The sequence below is a fragment of the Alnus glutinosa genome, chromosome 9, assembly GCF_958979055.1.
Source record: "Alnus glutinosa chromosome 9, dhAlnGlut1.1, whole genome shotgun sequence".
In the NCBI taxonomy this organism is placed as follows: domain Eukaryota; kingdom Viridiplantae; phylum Streptophyta; class Magnoliopsida; order Fagales; family Betulaceae; genus Alnus; species Alnus glutinosa.
In genome coordinates, this window is record NC_084894.1 from 2,683,125 (window position 1) to 2,702,096 (window position 18,972).

General features: G+C 35.5%; 1 protein-coding gene across 1 annotated transcript; it reads right to left on the reverse strand.

Annotated features, from left to right (window-relative positions):
- Nucleotides 1-9,448: 9,448 nt before the first annotated feature.
- On the reverse strand, nt 9,449-10,258 carry LOC133877681 (receptor-like protein 3). Its single transcript, XM_062316067.1, has one exon. It carries the CDS (start codon nt 10,256-10,258, stop codon nt 9,449-9,451), a length of 810 nt encoding a protein of 269 aa, XP_062172051.1.
- Between the last annotated feature and the right edge of the window lie 8,714 nt (nt 10,259-18,972).

Genomic DNA, 18,972 nt, shown 5'->3' on the forward strand with positions numbered 1-18,972 from the left:
CTTTTGGGTTGGCAATATTGGGTTTATTAAAGTAATTAGAAACTATGGATAAATATTTAGGATTTCTAGGGTTTTATGGGTAAATTAGCGATGTGGCTTTCGAGCGATTCAAAATCCTACCTAGTTGATGATTGGTTAGAATACTAAATAATGCAATGTGTTATATTTTTAGTGACACTTTGCGGTTGAGCTTAGAGTCATTTGGAATTGGGAGTACAAGCAATCTGAGGTGAGTATTCTACTCACTGAGAAAATATATTTTTATATATTATGGATTTGTAAAATATATATTGTTTTATAATTCCGAACTGACCATATGATGAAATATATGTTTTTGGATGATTTGAATAGTTTCGATTATGTTCAATTATATCAATAATGTTTAAGAAATGATGGATGAGTGAAAAATGTTGAATTGATTTAAAGTGTTTGAATGTGTGCAGCAGTTGGGATTTAAATTATGCAAATTGTTTAAGAACATGTCATGTTGAAACTTTTTATGTTTTATGAAGAAACTATGTTTTGAATGATTTTAAAGTGTTTGATGAAATGTTGGATTTGTTTAGTCTTAAGGGAATATGATTTAGTAACAACATGATTTTATAGTATGATACAGTAGTGAAACATATACTGGTCAAGTATAGAGTATAAAGCATGTAATATAGAGCATACATACAACAACAGAACAACAGTAACAAAACACAATAAAATAGCAGTAAACACAGTTAAACAACAGTTATCAGCATCGTAGGGGACCCAAGCCCCAGTAAACCTAGTTTCATGCATATCATTTATCGCATTGTTTCATGAGTGATGTTTTTATGTTATGAGTAGCTTTTACTAGACATGTTGGTATGCATAAATGTCTTAAAAGAAAAAGCACTTATGTATATTTTCTATCGGATAGTCATATGTGTTAAGAAATGTTGAACTTGAATGTACATAGATTCATGACTGCCCAGGTGCGAGTAATGGCATGTCTATGAGTAAGAAGGTTGACTATTATTGTTCTTCAAGAAAGACGTGTTAGCATAATTGAGTTTAACTCTAATGCTCACATGATCTACCGATGTTCAAGGCATGAAGCTGAAATACGAGTAGAGATGGTGTTGCGAGTATTATGTTGAAGGATGATATCCTAGTATGGAAGAGTAAGATGCCATGTTTTATTGCTTAAGACTTATGTGTAGACGTGATATCTATAATGCAGTGATCGTGTGCACAAATGTCTAAGCCATCGTTGGAAAGTATTATTATAGAGGGGTTTATATGTAGAATCTTCCGAGCAGTAGACTGGAACTTCTACATATGTTCACTACTATATAGTATTTCTTAAATGTTTTCTGAAAAGTAGGTGTTTACTGTATTAGCTATTGGTAAATTGTAGCTGATATAGTGCTCGCATCATGACTAAAAATAGAATAAATGTTGGTTCTTTGTGAAAACTCAGTTAGTTTAATATTACTGAGGTCTTAGTATGTTTTATACTGAGACAATGAACTTATTTTTTCACCTATGCGGATGTGGATACCACAACAACCGTGTAGATGATATTCCTATGATTGCAGGTACTCCTGAGGCGAATGATGATCTGGTAGCGTTTTATTTGGGTTACTATGATTGAAGCCTATAGCAACAATCCTAGTGGGATGGACTATGGTGTCCTTATTTTGAGTACTTTTGTATATGGCTTGTGATGCATGTGTCACATATTATTTTGTATAAGCCATTCTTTTGTAATAGTTATATGTAGTTAAACCTTAAACAGATAGACTTGTGTTATAGCTCAATTTTGTATAGATAACAGGTTTATTTATAATTATGCTTTTCTGCTATGTTTGATGGTATCATGATGTATTCTACTGTAGATGTAACTCTGAATATCATATACATATTATGGGGCATGTGCCATATGTTGGCTGAGCGACACATAGACTGACATTTAGCTTGGTCAACCTCCATGCTCTTTGAAGGGATGAACACTGGATTGTCTCGTTGAATTAATTGCTAGATATGTCAATAATTTGAATGGAGGCGGGCCAAGCAGATATATCTGCAAATAGACCGTTGTAGATCAAATCAATGACCTTGAGTTGATTCATGGACAAAAACAATCCTTTAAAGAGGGGACCCAGAAGTGAATTGTTGGAAAGATTGAGGTGTGAGAGCTGTGTGAGATTTCCAAGAGGGGGAGATATACTTGATGTTTATAATCACAACCAATGCCTCTAGAAGGTAACCAAATATGGGTAACTTGATGTTTATAATCACAAGAAATGCCTTCCCACTGACAACAATCAATGGAAGACCAATTTAGTGGAGAAGAAGACGACCAGTTGGAGGCTAAGGACAAGAGAGAGTCACGGTCTATTTGGGTGCAGGCATGATTCGTGGAGAAAATACCAAAGAGAAACAAAGTAAAGAGGAGATGAGGAGGCATCAAGTCGGGCAAGGTTCTTGTTTGATAACTCATACCAAAGGAAGTAGGATAAATTGATACCTATTTTTTGGGCCAAAATCAGAAGGCAAATTTGCAGAAGAAGCAAAAGAAGCTGATGCACATAAGTTTGACCTAATTGCAAGTATATATAACGAAGAATTGTTTTGGTTAGAGATGAGATGTTACCTCTTTCGTTTTTGCTAGTGGGATTGCTTGGAGCCATTTGATTTGGGTTTTGCCGAGTCTTCTTGTTGAAAAGTTGTATGCAATTTATTTATTCTGACAACGACAAACCAACGACGGACTCTTTTGTTGTAATTCTGTGGGTGGGATTAGATAGCCTAAGGTTTTTTTATTTTTTATTTTTATTTTTGGAATAAAATTACTTAACAAGAATAGTTTTGTTAGAATAGATTCCGGTTTGTATTTGCTGAAACGGAAGAGCATGTCTTCAATATCCTGTAAAAGAGAAAATTGCATCAGGGGAACCCATCAATCCCACTCCGATACTAAAATCAATATTATCTCAAGCATAATCTCTTTTCTTTATCACTGAGAGCAATCCCTTTTTACCTGTGTGGTTATGAGGTATTTATAGACAAAGTGTTGATGGTAGTCCAGTGGCTTTACTGGGCCACGTGTCGGGTCTGGAGCATTTCTTGACCTTCTAGATCATGGGATCATGGTACTTGTACCACGATCATTGTGGGGTCGGTCTTCAACCGCTCAGATCATGGGATTGTGGCATATGCATTATGATGATCGTGGAGTTGGTCTTCGACTGACTCTAGATCGTAAGGCACCTTTCGCAATAGTAGCTATCGTGCAGATCATGGAGTCGATCTCCATGATCACCGTGGGGGGCAATTTTTAGCCGGCCTGGGACGCATGCTCATACAGTATTTTACCGACTCTAGGTAAGATGTCCTCGGTAAAATACTATCATGACGAGTCACTAATAAACTTATTGGGACTTTTCGTTGATGAGCCCAATAAGTTTGATTTCAGTGATCTGTGGTTGGGCTTTGGTGGACTGAAACTTTGGCCCATTCGGCAGAGTTGGGATTATTTCCCAACAAGTTCCCCTCGGCAAATCCAAGTCAAGTCACTAATAAATCATATTTTCAAGTCAAAGCATTTAATATTCATGAAACTATTTTCAGGTTATTAGGAAGAAATCACTTTCAACGTTAACACTGGCCTGTCCCATTCTTCTTTTACTCGCTGATTTGAGCTGCCTCGTCAATAGTAAATAGTACCAAACAACAGGAAATTTTGAAGTATTCCATTTGAAAACCATATTTGAGACTATGGGTGAAAATGTGGTTGCACGTTAAAACTGCTAGTGTTGGTCTTCTAGTTCTGATAGAATCGTAAAGAAATCGAGTTTGTTGCAAACTGAATTGATTTCGAGACTATCTCATATTTTATCAGTCACGTATTGTCACAAGAATATAAAGAGAGAAGGGCTGTCTTAGTTTGAACTAAGATGAAGATATGTGAAAAATGAAGCATCAATAGTGATAGTGAAATGATTGAGATCCCCTCAGATTTTCCAAAATCTGAATCCACCATTACATCAAAGGACCGCTTTTAAAAGTGGTTAGGGGTTATTGTTATTAAATTTATTAATACCGTATATTACGGTACTCTCCATATATTGGAGGATTTGATTTAATCCTCATTAATTATCATTGATTATAATCAAATCAGATTTGAATACATTCAATTCTGATTTGATTATATTCTCTCTACATACCATTTTGTATTCTCTCTATATCCCTATAATTAAGGATCATTTATATTGTAAATAAATCAAGGAATAAGAGCAACAATGTAGCTCTTTGGACTTTACCCTGTGGACGTAGATCATAGACCGAATCACGTAAAAATCTCTCTATTCATTTTATTTTATTCTGCTTTATTTTCTTTTAGCCTTATATTTTCTTTCATGGTATCAGAGCTATAGGCTAAAACCAGTGTTCGATCCAATGGTCGTGTGATATTTTGTTTCATTTACTTGAATTTCATTTTTCTTTATAGTCAATACTCTTGCAAATCTCATTACCATAGATATTGCAGTGTATCTGACCAAAAAAAAATTTCCCGTGCGTTTTCATAGTGGTTCTCGGTGGGTGTTTGTCTCGACCTTTTTGGCCGCCTCCGACTAGTCCTGGTGGCTTTGTAGCCGTTCACAGCCACGTTTTGTGATCTCTGGTATACGTCGCTGGAGTCGTGGTCGTGGGAGAGTCTGCTCGCTGGTGTTGTTTGTAGCATGGATGGTTGTTCGTTGGCCCATCGGAGGGGCTGATTTCCTCCGAGATCCGATCTTCGTCGGCAGGATCCAGGCAAGCTGTTAGAGACGAAGGTCTCCGTTTGGTTGTAGGTATATTCTTTGGCTCTCAAACCATTCGGTTCGGTGTGTTTGGTTCCAAAAAAAAAAAAAAGGCTTGGTTGTTTATGGTGCATGACTTGAATGAGTGTAGCACCGTGCAGATGCAATGAAAAAAAAAAAAAAAAAAAGGGAGCAAAGAAATCAAAGAAAATTCAGTGGAAGAAAAAAAAAAATCGGTTGAAATATATAATCAAGAGGCTAAGTTGCCCATATTATTTTAACCCACAGTTGGCGCCTTTTCTATGGTTCATAGATGGCTACCTTTCTTTTGGCATTTGAGGTACTCCTTAAAACCCATGCCCATTTCAACCCACAATTTGGCTCATTTTCTTTGACCCATAGATGACCCTACTTTTTTTTTTGGCATTTGAAGTATTCTTTAAAACCCATGCCCATTTTAGCCCATAGTTGGCTCATTTTCTTTGGCCCATAGATGGCCCCACATTTCTTTTCTTTTGGCATTTGAGGTATTCTCTAAAACCTATGCCCATTTCAGCCCATAATTGGCTCATTTTCTTTGGCCCATAGATGGCCCATTATGTGTTTAGCCTTTAAGGTATTACCCGAAACCTTGCTACCCAGGCTCATTTAGCCCACAATTGGCTCAAAGAAGAAGAAAAAGATGAAGACGAAGAAGAAGAAGGAAGACGAAGAAGAAGAAAATAGCTGTTCTCCAAACTGAGTTACATCCAACCCAACATAAAAAATAAATAAAAAAGAATAACAAAAAAAAAACTTCAAGATTTCAGAATCTTCCACTTTGAGTTTGCAGGGAGATGTAAGAGAATATATTGATACCGTATATTACGGTACTCTCCATATATTGGAGGATTTGATTTAATCCTTATTAATTGTCATTGATTATAATCAAATCATATTTGAATACATTCAATTCTGATTTGATTATATTCTCTCTACATACCATTTTGTATTCTCTCTATATCCTTATAAGTATGGATCATTTGTATTGTAAATAAATCAAAGAATAAGAGCAATTTAACCCTTTGGACTTTACCCTGTGGGCGTAGATCATAGACCGAACCACGTAAAAACCTCTCTCTTTATTTTATTTTATTCCGCTTTATTTTCTTTTAGCCTTATGTTTTCTTTCAGTTATAAGTGATTAGCGTTTTGCGAGCAGTATTAATACCGTCTGCTTTTTCAGACCTTTATGATTTTTTCTTTTGTCAAACTCTTTTTATTTACATTAATAGGACATTTATGATTAGCGTTTAGAGAGTGGTGGTCTATTTTGTTGCAGGCATGATTCATGGAGAAAAGGCCAAAGAGAAACGCCTTATCATCTCCTCTTCACCTTGTTTAATATGTCAAAACAGAAGAAAAATGGATATTAAGTAGTCTTAAAATTCCACCTTGTAGTTATAGCTGTGATCTGTAACTTTGCCCAAATGATAAGTTACGGAGATGACAACTTTGCCCAAACTTCAAGTTTATCGTTGATTTTCATGAAAAAAGTGTTCAAGTTCACCATCTTTAATTTAGTTTTTGGCTACAGATCGATTAAGATTATTGCGTGTAGTTTCATCTTGTAGGGTTTGGAAGCATGGATGACTTTTTCCTTTCCCCTATGCTTCAGAACCGTCCACCATTTGCACTATGGATCAGGGTGGTGCGGCCAACTGAATCACCAGTACTCTTAATACCATAACAATCGCGTGTACCAAGCGAAGTGATAGGAAAGGATGGTCAGTGGCTGATCATGAATCTCTGTCGACTATCACGTACACTGTGTGGCCTAGCTAATAAGCCAGCGACAACTAATGAGCAAAACAAAAACAAAAAAATGTCAGCGACAACTTTCAAAGTGCCTGCTTTAATTTCAACGTTGCACCTGACTTCCGAGGTACATAGTGCCTGGCTACAACTTCACTCATATCATATAAATGTAGCCGACCGAAAAATTTGACCCGAAGGTTTTGCCAATGTAACCACTAGGTTTGTGGAAAGCGATGAAACCAGAATTCAAAGTAACGTACATTTACCTTTCAAATCAAGATTCTTGCGTCTGGTTTCCTCTTTGGTATGGTCCTTCACTTGACTCTCACAGCTGAAAATAAATAAATAAACACGTATAAAAAATAAAGACAAAAGCAAAAATAATAAAATGAAGACAAGATAATTTTACATGGTTTAGTCTATGACCTATATTTACAGGGTAAAGCCCAAAGGGCTACATTTGTAACGCCCCCAAAGCGCTAAGGGTTAGGTTCGTCCATTTTTTTTTTATACAAACCGCAAAGATTCATAAGGCTTGCCAGATAACTTAACTAATATGTTGAATTTAATGAATTTATAGGAAATAATTTTCAAACTCAGAGCTTCAATAAATGCGGAAAAATTATGTTTGATTCAGTAATTGAAAATCTAAAGAAAACTAAATTATGGTGCAAGTGCACTTATTAAGGTAACGGAAATGCAATATCCTAGTGCCAGCCTGGATCCTATTCTGGCCTCCTAGGTCCCTCTGTTCATAACCTGAAAACAAAACAAAATAAGAGGTGAGCGAGAAATGCTCAGTAAGATAACCCTCAACCATAAAACGGTTGAGTTAAATTCATTTTCTTCAAAATGGGTATTAAAAACATACTTGGAATTAGAAATTTCCATAATATAAAAATATAAATTTGGCATTTTTCGTAAAGCATAAAATTACTGGTTGGTAAATAAACTTCTCATATTTAGGACCCATGTACACTATTACGCCCTGTGGACTAGGGTTGTGCGGTCTACTGCAACCTCAAGCAGGTAAACTGTGGCCACAGGCCTGCCCCGTCAACTAATTAATTGAAGTACACTTAGCATGACATAGGGATGGATTACCGCATTCTCTAAGTCCTTCAGCGGTTGCACCTCCATCAAAGCAACGGTACCGAGCTTAAACTCTGTAAATCTCTGTAAATATCTCTAGGGCCAAAATAATAGTCTCCTCCACACACATGCCTCATTTATAAAAATCTCATTATCATAAATTATTCTTATTCCTTTGATAACTCTGGAGGCAACGTGTGGGAGGGTTTTTGCTCTCCTTTTCTCATTAATTTCAAAAAGTTGTAACTTCCTGTCTCGAGAACCAACTAAACAATTTACCAATAATTAGAAAATCCTTTATAACTAAAGCTTCTCTTAAAACTGTGATTTCAAGAATAACATTTATATCGACAACTTTCATCTCAAAACTATTTTTAAAACAGTCATTCATGCATCAATATAATTTGAAATACATAACAAGGACAATTAATTGCAAATATGCTAATAAAATGATAAAGTAATATGACATAAAACAATTAGAGAAGGGGTAGAGGATCCCTTACCTCTCCGAATGCAACTAAGGCAAATTCCTTGTCAGCTAGCTAATTACCTGAGTACAGGTTTCAAAAAATTAATACTACATACTCATCACTAGAAAATATCCAGACACTACTACAGTTCGTCTTGCTAGCCTATTGAGAATAAATTCCCGAGGTACGTTCGACGACATTAACCGTATAATAATTAAACTATTAAATAGGAAATAACATATTTTTATTATTAGAAATAGGATTCAATAAAGATAAATATCATAAGAAATATTTTCTATTGGAGTCATATAATTTAATGAAGTTTTATGTTAATAAAATAAGAAAAGAGGTTGCATGTGCTGTGAAGACCGACCTCATTATATATACACATATAAATTACCAAAATATAATAGATTGTTAAAGTAACTCCATAAAATATATATTAGGACTAATCACCACGAGTCCCTTTACTGATCTTTGTATACACGTGTCAACTTATATTAAAATATAGCATTGACACATGCTAATAATTGTAATTTTGATAAACTTAAGTATCAAAATTATACATATACTCAAAATAAATTATTAAAAGCACACTGTGGCCATCACGGCCAGAAAAGAAAAGGAAGAAAAATTTATTAAGGGCAGTACCCCTCATCCACGGATGGTAGCAGAAGAGAAAATAGAAGCAAGTTGTTATGATGCTAAGGCAAAACAAGAAGAGAAAAAGAAGACAACATCCAATTAATGAAAGGTTGCAAGACTTGCTACTGTACAGTAATGAAAAGGAAGAGAAAATAAACAAAATAAATGAGAGAACTTAAAGGCTACCCAATCTGTGAGGCTACGGTAATAATAAAAAAAAAAGGAAACAGAAAAAGAATTAGTAAAAGAAATAAAAGGGAAAAAGGGTGAAGGGACAAGTTGGTTTGTACCAAACAAAAAAAATGGAGCAACTTCAAATGGCCGATCTCAACGGGAATGTTGCCACAAAGACAATTGCTTCCAACAAATATTGAAGGGTACAGGTTTGAGAGAAAATTGGATTCGGGCTTACTTGTGGAAAGAAATATTGGTAAATCCAAACGACGGCTGGCTACTAGAGCCTTTGGTGACAATAATGCTGGCAATGAACAAAGTTCCTTTGGAAATTCACCTGAAATGAGGTTATCAAATAAGTCTAAATGGAAGAGCCTTGGAAGTGTTGACAACCAACTAGGAATTAAACCTGTGATACGATTCGTTGATAGAGCTAGATATTCTAGCTTCTTAAGCTTAGATAGCCATGTAGGCAATTGACCAGTCAATTGGCAATCACCAAGATCCAAAAGCTTCGAGATTTTCAAATGCATCAGAACCAGTGATAGTGTCATCACCTGGAATTGCCTCATGTAAAAAGTTTCTTCCAAGCAAGACTATGCTCAACATCTTGCAATGCATCAAAATCTTGATTGCATCTGTGATAGTGGTTAGCCCATTGTCAACAAGTGAAAGGAAAGATAAGAATTTCAATTGAACAACCTGAAGTGGGATTTGTCCCTTTAGTTGGTTTTTGCTGAGTCGGATTGCTTTTAAAGACTTGCATGAGAAAAGGCTAACCAGAAAGTTACCGGAAAAGTAATTAATCCCCAAATCAAATACGGTAAGTTGATGAAGAGTTGAGAAATTGAAGGTAGAGATGTCTCCTTCAAGAAAATTGAACTGTAAAATCAATCGTATGAGATTTGTGAAATTCATCAAAGATTGGGGCAGAGAACCTGGTAAGAAGTTTGCACCAAGGAATAGGTGCTCCAATTTGGAGAGCTTCCCGATATCCACGGGGAGCTTGCCACTAAAATTATTGCCATATAACTTAAGGATGGTGAGTTTGACAAGGTTCACTATATCACTGTTAATGGGCCCTAAAAAATTTTTGAAAGGTATGGAGATTTCTTCTAACCTCGTCACATTGTATATATCATCAGGAATGGGTCCTAAGAGAGAGTTAAAACGTTCCCGGAAAACCTTTAGTTTGGAACATGCCCTAAGTCCACTAGGAATACGGCCCCTGTAATGATTATGGGAGAAGTCGAGGAGCTTGACCAACGAGGAATTGTTGCAAGGAAAGGAAGGAATAAGGCCCATGAAACTATTGTTTCTAACATTGAGCTCAGTCAACTGCCATGCTCTTTGAAAGAAAGAAGATTGGATTGTCTCTTTGAATTGATTGCTAGATATGTTAACAATTTGAATGGAGGCGGGCCAAGCATATATATCTGCAAATAGATGGTTGTAGCTCAAATCAAGGACTTTGAGCTGATTTAAGGATGAAAACAATCCTCTAGGGAGGGACCCGAAAGTGAATTGTGGGAGAGATTGAGGTGGGAGAGATGTGTGAGGTTTCCAAGAGAGGGAGATATACTCCCAATGAGGCCTTTAGAAGGTAACCAAATATGGGTGACTTGACGTTTATGATCACAAGAAATGCCTTCCCATTGGCAACAGTCAATGGAAGACCAATTTAGTGGAGGAGAAGATGTATTGTTGAAGGCTAAGGACAAGAGAGAGTGGCAGTCTATTTGGTTGCAGGCATGTTTCGTGGAGAAAATACAAAAGAGAAACAAGGTGAAGAGAAGGTGATATGGCATGGTTCTTGGTTCTTGGTTGATATGCCAAACCAGAAGAAAATTAATGGTTATGGAGTAGGCCTAAACAAACGTACACCTAGCTTGTATATATAGCTCTCATATGCAACTTTGCCCACGTAATTTTATAATCGCTCTCTACACGTCAAGTGTAATTTGCCTAAATTGTGAGTCTGGTGGGGAAATAATTTGATGGAAAAGTAATGGAGTTTGTTAAAGCTAACTCCACTTGTTTAAAGTCGGAAAGTCATACATGCTTCCAAACGTATGACTTTCCGGCACAAAAACTGTTTTGGAATTGACAAAATGTTTTGTTTCACTTTCCCCTATGGACTGTGGTTCCCATTTGTGCTAATATGCGTACCGTGTCAAAACGATTTTCCATGTGTCATTGTTGGAATTGAGTAAACAGCTTAATGCTCCATTGCATATAAGACCAAACTTTCTGCCTTCCTTTTTAATTACCATCTGAATCCTTCGTTTATTTCGACATAAAATAGTTTTCTTTATAAAATACTTTCAACGAAATTATTTTTCAAAAAAAAAAAATACACTAAGACCTCAGAGGTATACTATTCACTGGGTTTTCACAAAGAACCAACTTTCCTTTTTAGTCATGTGTACACTATAACAACTACCAATTTTATAAACGTTTGTTTGAAAAACCCCCATAGCTGATACAACAAACGCCGACTATTAGAAAGCATTTAAACATACTAGGCAGCTAAGATTATTGGTAGAAAATTCGTTATAGAAAACATTGGCATTTAAATCATGCAACCATCCGATAGAAATATACATAAGTTCTTTTCCATTGAGACTCTTATACAGACTAATACGTCTAGCAAAACTACAATATACTTATCATGAAAACATCACACAATTTAAACAATGCTATGGATGCTCATGATAGTCTTTTTATTCATTGTGAGGCTTACCCTCTCTTTCATTATTATGAGGCTTACCCTCTCTTTCATTATTATGAGGCTTACCCTCTCTTTCGTTATTATATGGCTTACCCTCTCTTTCATTAATGTGTTCATGCTTTATGCTTTACAATTCTAACTCTATACTCATTTTCTTTGCAAATCATGCTTTCTTAAAATACGATAAACCAATCAACATGTAATTTTATCATTCTATTTTTTGCATAATTTAAATCCCAACTGCAGCACATATTCAGACCCTTTAAATCAATTCAACACCTTTTATTCATGCATCATTTCATAACACCATTGATATTTCAACATAATTGAAACTACTTAAAACAACCAAAACATATATGTTAACATATCGTCGATTCAATAAGAAAATCATATATCATTTGCATTTCTATAAGATACATAAAAATATATTTTCCCAGTGAGTAGAATACTCACCTTGGCTCCATTGAACTCATGACTCGAACTCTACATTGGAGAACCCATTGAAGTTTTCAATCCGGACACTATCCTGCAAACATTGGTATTGTTAGAGTACGCTATCAAACTCTACGCTCTATGACACATAGACATCCCGCGTGTTCACAAGTCGCGCTACCCGCTTCTAAGACTAGATATGTACTTTTGGCTATTATTAGGTTAATCATTGGTTCAATGTTCGTATTTATTTGTTTATTATTAATAAGATATATTTACTATTTTCATTTGCTTATCTATTATTATTGTATCACATAATTATTGTTAACCTTTTTATAACTTGTCATTTATTTGCTAAGTAGACAATATATATTTAACTCATATATATGCATGTGTGTGTGTGTGTGTGTGTGTGTGTGTGTGTATACATATATACATATATATACATACGACACTTAAACCTAATCCAATGGTACTCATAAATACTATGTATACATAGATAGGTTAACTAGATACCAAGTCATCCAATTACTAATTGACTTTAGAGTCTATTTAGGTATTTCCATAATATCACTATCTTATATTGTTGTGTATATATATATATATATATATATTCATGAATTTATTTAGCTATTTACTATTTACGCACTTGCTACCCATCTTAAACCTTTATGTAGTTGCCTTGTCTCCAATCACCCAAATAGTACAAGACTTAGACCTTAGCATCCACCACCATAACCTAATACAATCTCAAAACATTTCATTCTCTATTTCAATCACATTAGCCATTTACACCAAAGGATTTAAACACATTTGCTTCACACTCTTCTATTCCTCTCTAACAAACCAACCTACACATAAGTAATATTCAACAATTCATCACCATCATACTCACTCCAACTCCCATCCATAAGCATAATTCTCAATTTAGAATTCCCAAATCCAAATTTGAATCCCATCAAAACTCATCAATTTTCTTCCCATAATCTCATAACAATAATCATCCTCAAATAACACTTGGAAAACCATTAAACCATTAATATTCCATATTCAACACTTAAAAGGAACACAACTAAAATTAACTATAATTTCGGATTTCATCAGGAATCCAATTTATAATCTCAACCAACATTATCAACCAAATTATGTTCCTTAAAGCTACAACTCCCCAAGGAAACAACCAAGCAATAACACATTTTAAAATCACCAATTTAAGCCCAAAAACCCTATAAATCCATCCCATAAAACTGCAACAAAAATCCCAATGCCTAGTTCCAATTTCGGTTAACATCAACCTTAAACTTACAAATCCAAACAATAAACCAATTGGTTACCTCAACAAAACTAAACAAAATCAGATTTGGATCTATATCAAAATACCCTTAAAATCACCATCTAAGACAACCATTGAAAGCTCAAACACACCAAGAGAAACCACTCAATCGGCCAAGGCCCATAGATTTCAGGAATTACATGTTTAAAAGCCAAAACAATTGAAATCCATCTTCAAGGCTAAGTATCATTTCAAAGTCAACAACTCATTTTGTGAACCGAAACAAACATCAAATAATTCCAGAATTTCATATAACTGAACAAGGTACACAACTATGACAATGGAATCTGTCCAACATCCAAGAACTCAGTGATTCAGTCAAGAATCGATGATCTAACAAACCAAATCAGTTTTAGCTTCAAAAATCCAAGATTCTCAACCAGTTTTACCCAACAACACCCATAAAAATTACTCCTCAATCGGTAGCCACGAGGATCCAAAAAGGGCAAACCCATTCGGCCAAACCACAACCACAATCACCAAAAACTAACCCATAAATTCCGAACCACAAAGAAACCAATCAATTCAACATAAAATCAAAGGAAATACAAGTAAATTGAAGACGAGGGAAAAAGGACCTCATCGAAACAGAGTCGGAATCCATGCCCTAGTTGCTGCCTCCCAAGACCCGACGGTGGCCCAGCCACCAAGCTCAAAAAATCGCTCCTCCAACGGCCAAAAATCCACCTTCCACACACTCAGATTCACACTCAACCTAGCTCTCACTCGATCACTCACACGGTATCACTATCTCGGGTGTGCGAGTGATATAGGGAGAGGAAGAAATTGAAGAAGGGACGCAACCTGTGGAGGAGAAGAAAACAAGGAGAAAGGAAAAAGGAAAAGGGAAAAGAGAAGAAATGGGGAGGGAGAGCTGCAGGTTTGGGTGTGATCAGAGGAAGAAAAAGAGAGAAGATGTGACGACCTGTTTTTGTTTTTTTTTATACAAACATAAACGAGTCATCGCAGTGGCACGACTATGTGTCGCTCAGCCAACATATGGCACATGTCCCATAACATGCATCTGATATACAGATTTACATCTGCAGCGGAATACATTATGATACCAATACACATAGTGGAAAAGCATAACTATAAATGAACCTGTTATCTATACATAGGTGAGCCATAACACAAATCTATCTTTTAAAGTTTAACTACACATTATTATTACAAAAGAATGGCTTATACAAAATAATATTTGACACACACGTCACAAGCCATATACAAAAGTACCCAAAATGAAGACTCCACAGTCCTAACCCACTACGACTGTCGCTACGAGCTTCAATCGTAGTATCCCAAATAGTGAGCTACAGGATCATCATCCGCCTCAGGAGTACCAGCAATCACAGGAATATCATCTACATGATTGTGGTCGTTTCCACATTCGCATAGGTGAAATGATGAGTTCACTGCCTTAGCATGAAATACACTAAGACCTCAGTGGTATAAGACTAACTGAGTTTTCACAAAGAACCAACCTTTATTTTATTTCTAGTTGTCCGAGCACTATATTAGCCACAATTTACCAATAGCTAATGCAGCAAACACCAACTATTCAGAAATCATTTAAAACATATTATATAGTTGTGAACATATGTAGAAGTTCCAATTTACCGCTTGAAAGATTCTACATATAGTGTGACGTACCATATCGCCTGGGAATGAGGATGTGCTCATATGTATAAATGCACCATTTATGACACAACGCGTTTTAAAATCGTGATGGTCATGAACCTATCAGAACTCCGCAGTTAAGCGTGCTTCTGCGAAAGCAATCCTAGGAAGGGTGACCTCCTGGGAAGTCTGGTATGGGAAGCCAACAGAGGACAATATTGTTTCATTGGGGGTAGGTCGTTACAAATGGTATAAGAGTCATAGCCCAGCCTGAGATGGGGGGAGCGTGCACAAGCCAATGAGGGACGCTAGCGGGGACGTTGGATCCAAAGAGAGGGTGATTGTGACGTCCCACATCGCCTGGGAATGGAGAGGTGCTTATATGTATAAATGCACCTCTTATGACACAATGCGTTTTAAAGCCATGATGGTCATGAACCTATCAGAACTCCACAGTTAAGTGTGCTTTTGCGAGAGTAATCTCGCGATGGATGACATCCTGGGAAGTCTAGTTTGGGGAGCCAAAAGCGGACAATATTGTGTCATTGGGGGTGGGTCGTTACAAATAGTATCAGAGCCATTGCCCAGCCTGAGATGGTGGGAACGTGCACAAGCCAATGAGGGATGCCAGTAGGGACGCTAGGTCCAAAGAGGGGGTGATTGTGACGTCCCACATCGCCTGGGAATGAGGATGTGCTTATATGTATGAATGCACCATTTATGACACAACGCGTTTTAAAACTGTGATGGTCATAAACCTATCAGAACTCCACAGTTAAGCGTGCTTCTGCGAAAGCAATCCCAGGATGGGTGACCTCCTAGGAAGTCTAGTATGGGAAGTCAAAAGCGGATAATATTGTGTTATTGGGGGTGGGTCGTTACAATAGACCCCTCTATAATAATACTTTTCATCGGTCACTTAGACATATGTGCGCATGATCACTCTATCACAAATATCATGCATACACATAAGTTTTAAGCAAGGAACATGGCATCTTACTCTTCCATACTAAGATAACATCTGTCAACAAAATACTCGCAACACCATCTCTAATCGTATTTCAGCTTCGTGCCTTGAACGTCAGTAGATCGTAAGAGCACTAGAGCTAAACTCAATCATGCTAACACGTCTTTCCTGAAGAACAAGAACAGTCAACCTTCTTACTCATAGACATGCCATTACTCGCACCTGGGCAATCATGTATCCATGTACTTTCAAGTTCAATGTATGATCTTAACACATGACTATCCGATAGAAATATACATAAGCTATTTTCTATTAAAACTCTTATGCATACTAATACGTCTAGCAAAACTATTCATAGCATAAAAACATCACTCATAAAACAATGCTATATATGATATGCATGAACTGGGGCTAATAATGCTGCTGATACTGATATGCTGCTGATATTGTTATGCTGCTGATACTGATATGCTATTGATATACTGATACTGCTGGTATGTATGCTCTATACTACATGCTTAATGTTCTGTGCTTGACCAGTATATATTTCACTACTGTATCACGCTGAAATCATGCAGTAGCTAAATCACGTCCTCTTAAAACTAAACAAATCCAACATTTTATCCAACACTTTGAAATCATTCAAAACATATTTTCTTCATAAAATCTAAACATTTTCAACATGACATGTTCTCAAACAATTTTGCATAATTTAAATCCCAACCGCAGAACTTAACACTTTAAATCTATTCAATACTTTTCACTCTTGCACTATCTCTTAAACATCATTGATATAGTTTAAACATAATCGAAACTAATCAAATTATCTCAAAGCATATACATTTCATCATATGGTCGGTTCGGTTTAATAAATAGTATATATATTTTTATCAATCTAATACATATAAAAAATATATATTTTCTCAATGAGTAGAATACCCACCTTGGCTGCATTGGACTCCAACTCGAACACTCCTTTGGACTCTAGTCACTTGGACTCTACATTGGAGAACCAATTAAAGTCTCCAATTCGAACACGATCCTGCAAACATTGGTATCGTTAGACTACACTATTGAATCACATACTCTGACATCCTAACTACCTGCGTGCTTACACGTCGCATCACTCGCTTCTAAGTCTAGTTGGGTACCTTGGTCACTATTATTAGGTTTACCATTGGTTCTTGGTTCCTATTGTATCTTGTTTATTAACATAAAATGCATTTACTCTTTTTACTAGCTTATTTATTATTATTGCACCTCATCATCTATGTTAACCCTTTTTATAGCGTGTTGCTTATTTACTAAGTTCACAATATATATATATATATATATTCAACTCATATATATGCATATGTATCTATACATATATAGCTTTAACACTTAAACCTAATCCGATAATTCACTAAAATACTTAGTGTACATGGATAGGTGAATTAGGTATCAAGTTACCTTATTCTCATTTTTAACTACAACTCTTATAATTGTTTAGGAGCTAAGTGTATTCGGTCCATATACATATATATATATATATATATATATATATATATATATATATATATATATATATATATATATATATATATAGATACATACATACATACATACATACATACATACATACATATACATATATATATATATATATATATATATATAGATACATACATACATACATACATACATACATACATATACATATATATATATATATATATATATAGAATGCTTATTAAGCTAAGCACAACCTCCTAACGCACTTAGGTATTTTATAATACTCATGTAGGCGCATTAATACTAAGTTACATTAATTTACAACTCTTATTACCTTCTAATCTTGACCATTGCATTTAATACTTTACTCTTTATTAAACCTATAGGCATAAATGGGTTTTAGAATTTATTTTAGTTATCTTCTATTTATTCACTTGTTATCCACATCAAGCCCTATACTTAGATACTTTGTCTCATTCCTCCATTAGTGCCAAGATTAAAACCAAACTACTTACAACCACAATCTAATACAATCTCATAGTCAACATACCTATAACACCATAAGGAGGAATTTAACCATTAATTAACAACACATCCCTAATTAATCAACTTCATCAACACCTAAAATATTTAACATCATAAGCATATATATCATGGAATACATATTGGCCCTCATCAACCAACTACACATCAAAAACCCATACCAAATATCAATTCCACTATATTCCTACAATTCATCCCATCATCATAATCACTCCAAATCCCATCAAAACTCGTTAATTTTTCTCCCCATAATCTTATAACAATAATCATCCTCTAATAACACAAGTCCAAATAATAACCAAACATTACCTAAACAGAAAATCCACAATCAAAACCCTAGATTTCTCAACAACACCCAAACTCCAAACAATCATCTATAAACATTAATATCAACCCTTAAAATTAATCATTAGCCAATTATCGCTAAACTATCAATCCAACCAGATTTGGTTCTACCAAAACATCCATCAAATTAAAATGTCAAACCACTCCAAAACTCAACTTCAAGAACACTAACAACCCACATGGTTCAACCTTCATGAAACCAAATGGAAATTCCATCACCACCAATGCAAAATGCCCATCCAAAATGATAACCCATAACCAACAAACCCCATAAAAATCAAAGCCAAACGGATGCTAAAAAGGACCCAAAACAGATTCCAAAATAATCAATCCAAGAAGAAATTCTAGAATTTCCCACAAAATAAATCCCTATGAAAACCCTAGAATATTATTTCAAGTAAAACCCATTCCAAACCCATAAAATTATTCACCTAAATCAGTGGCTTTAAAAACCCTAGGATTTCAACCTAAACCAAACTCAAAGAGAATCTGATTTTGCAACATAAAATCAATGGGCAAAAGTGAAGATACAAGGAAGCTAGGGATTTTTTACC

Coding starts and splice junctions, on each gene's coding strand:
- LOC133877681 (XM_062316067.1), bottom strand. CDS start 10,258: ATGGGCCTTATTCCTTCCTTTCCTTGCAACAATTCCTCGTTGGTCAAG.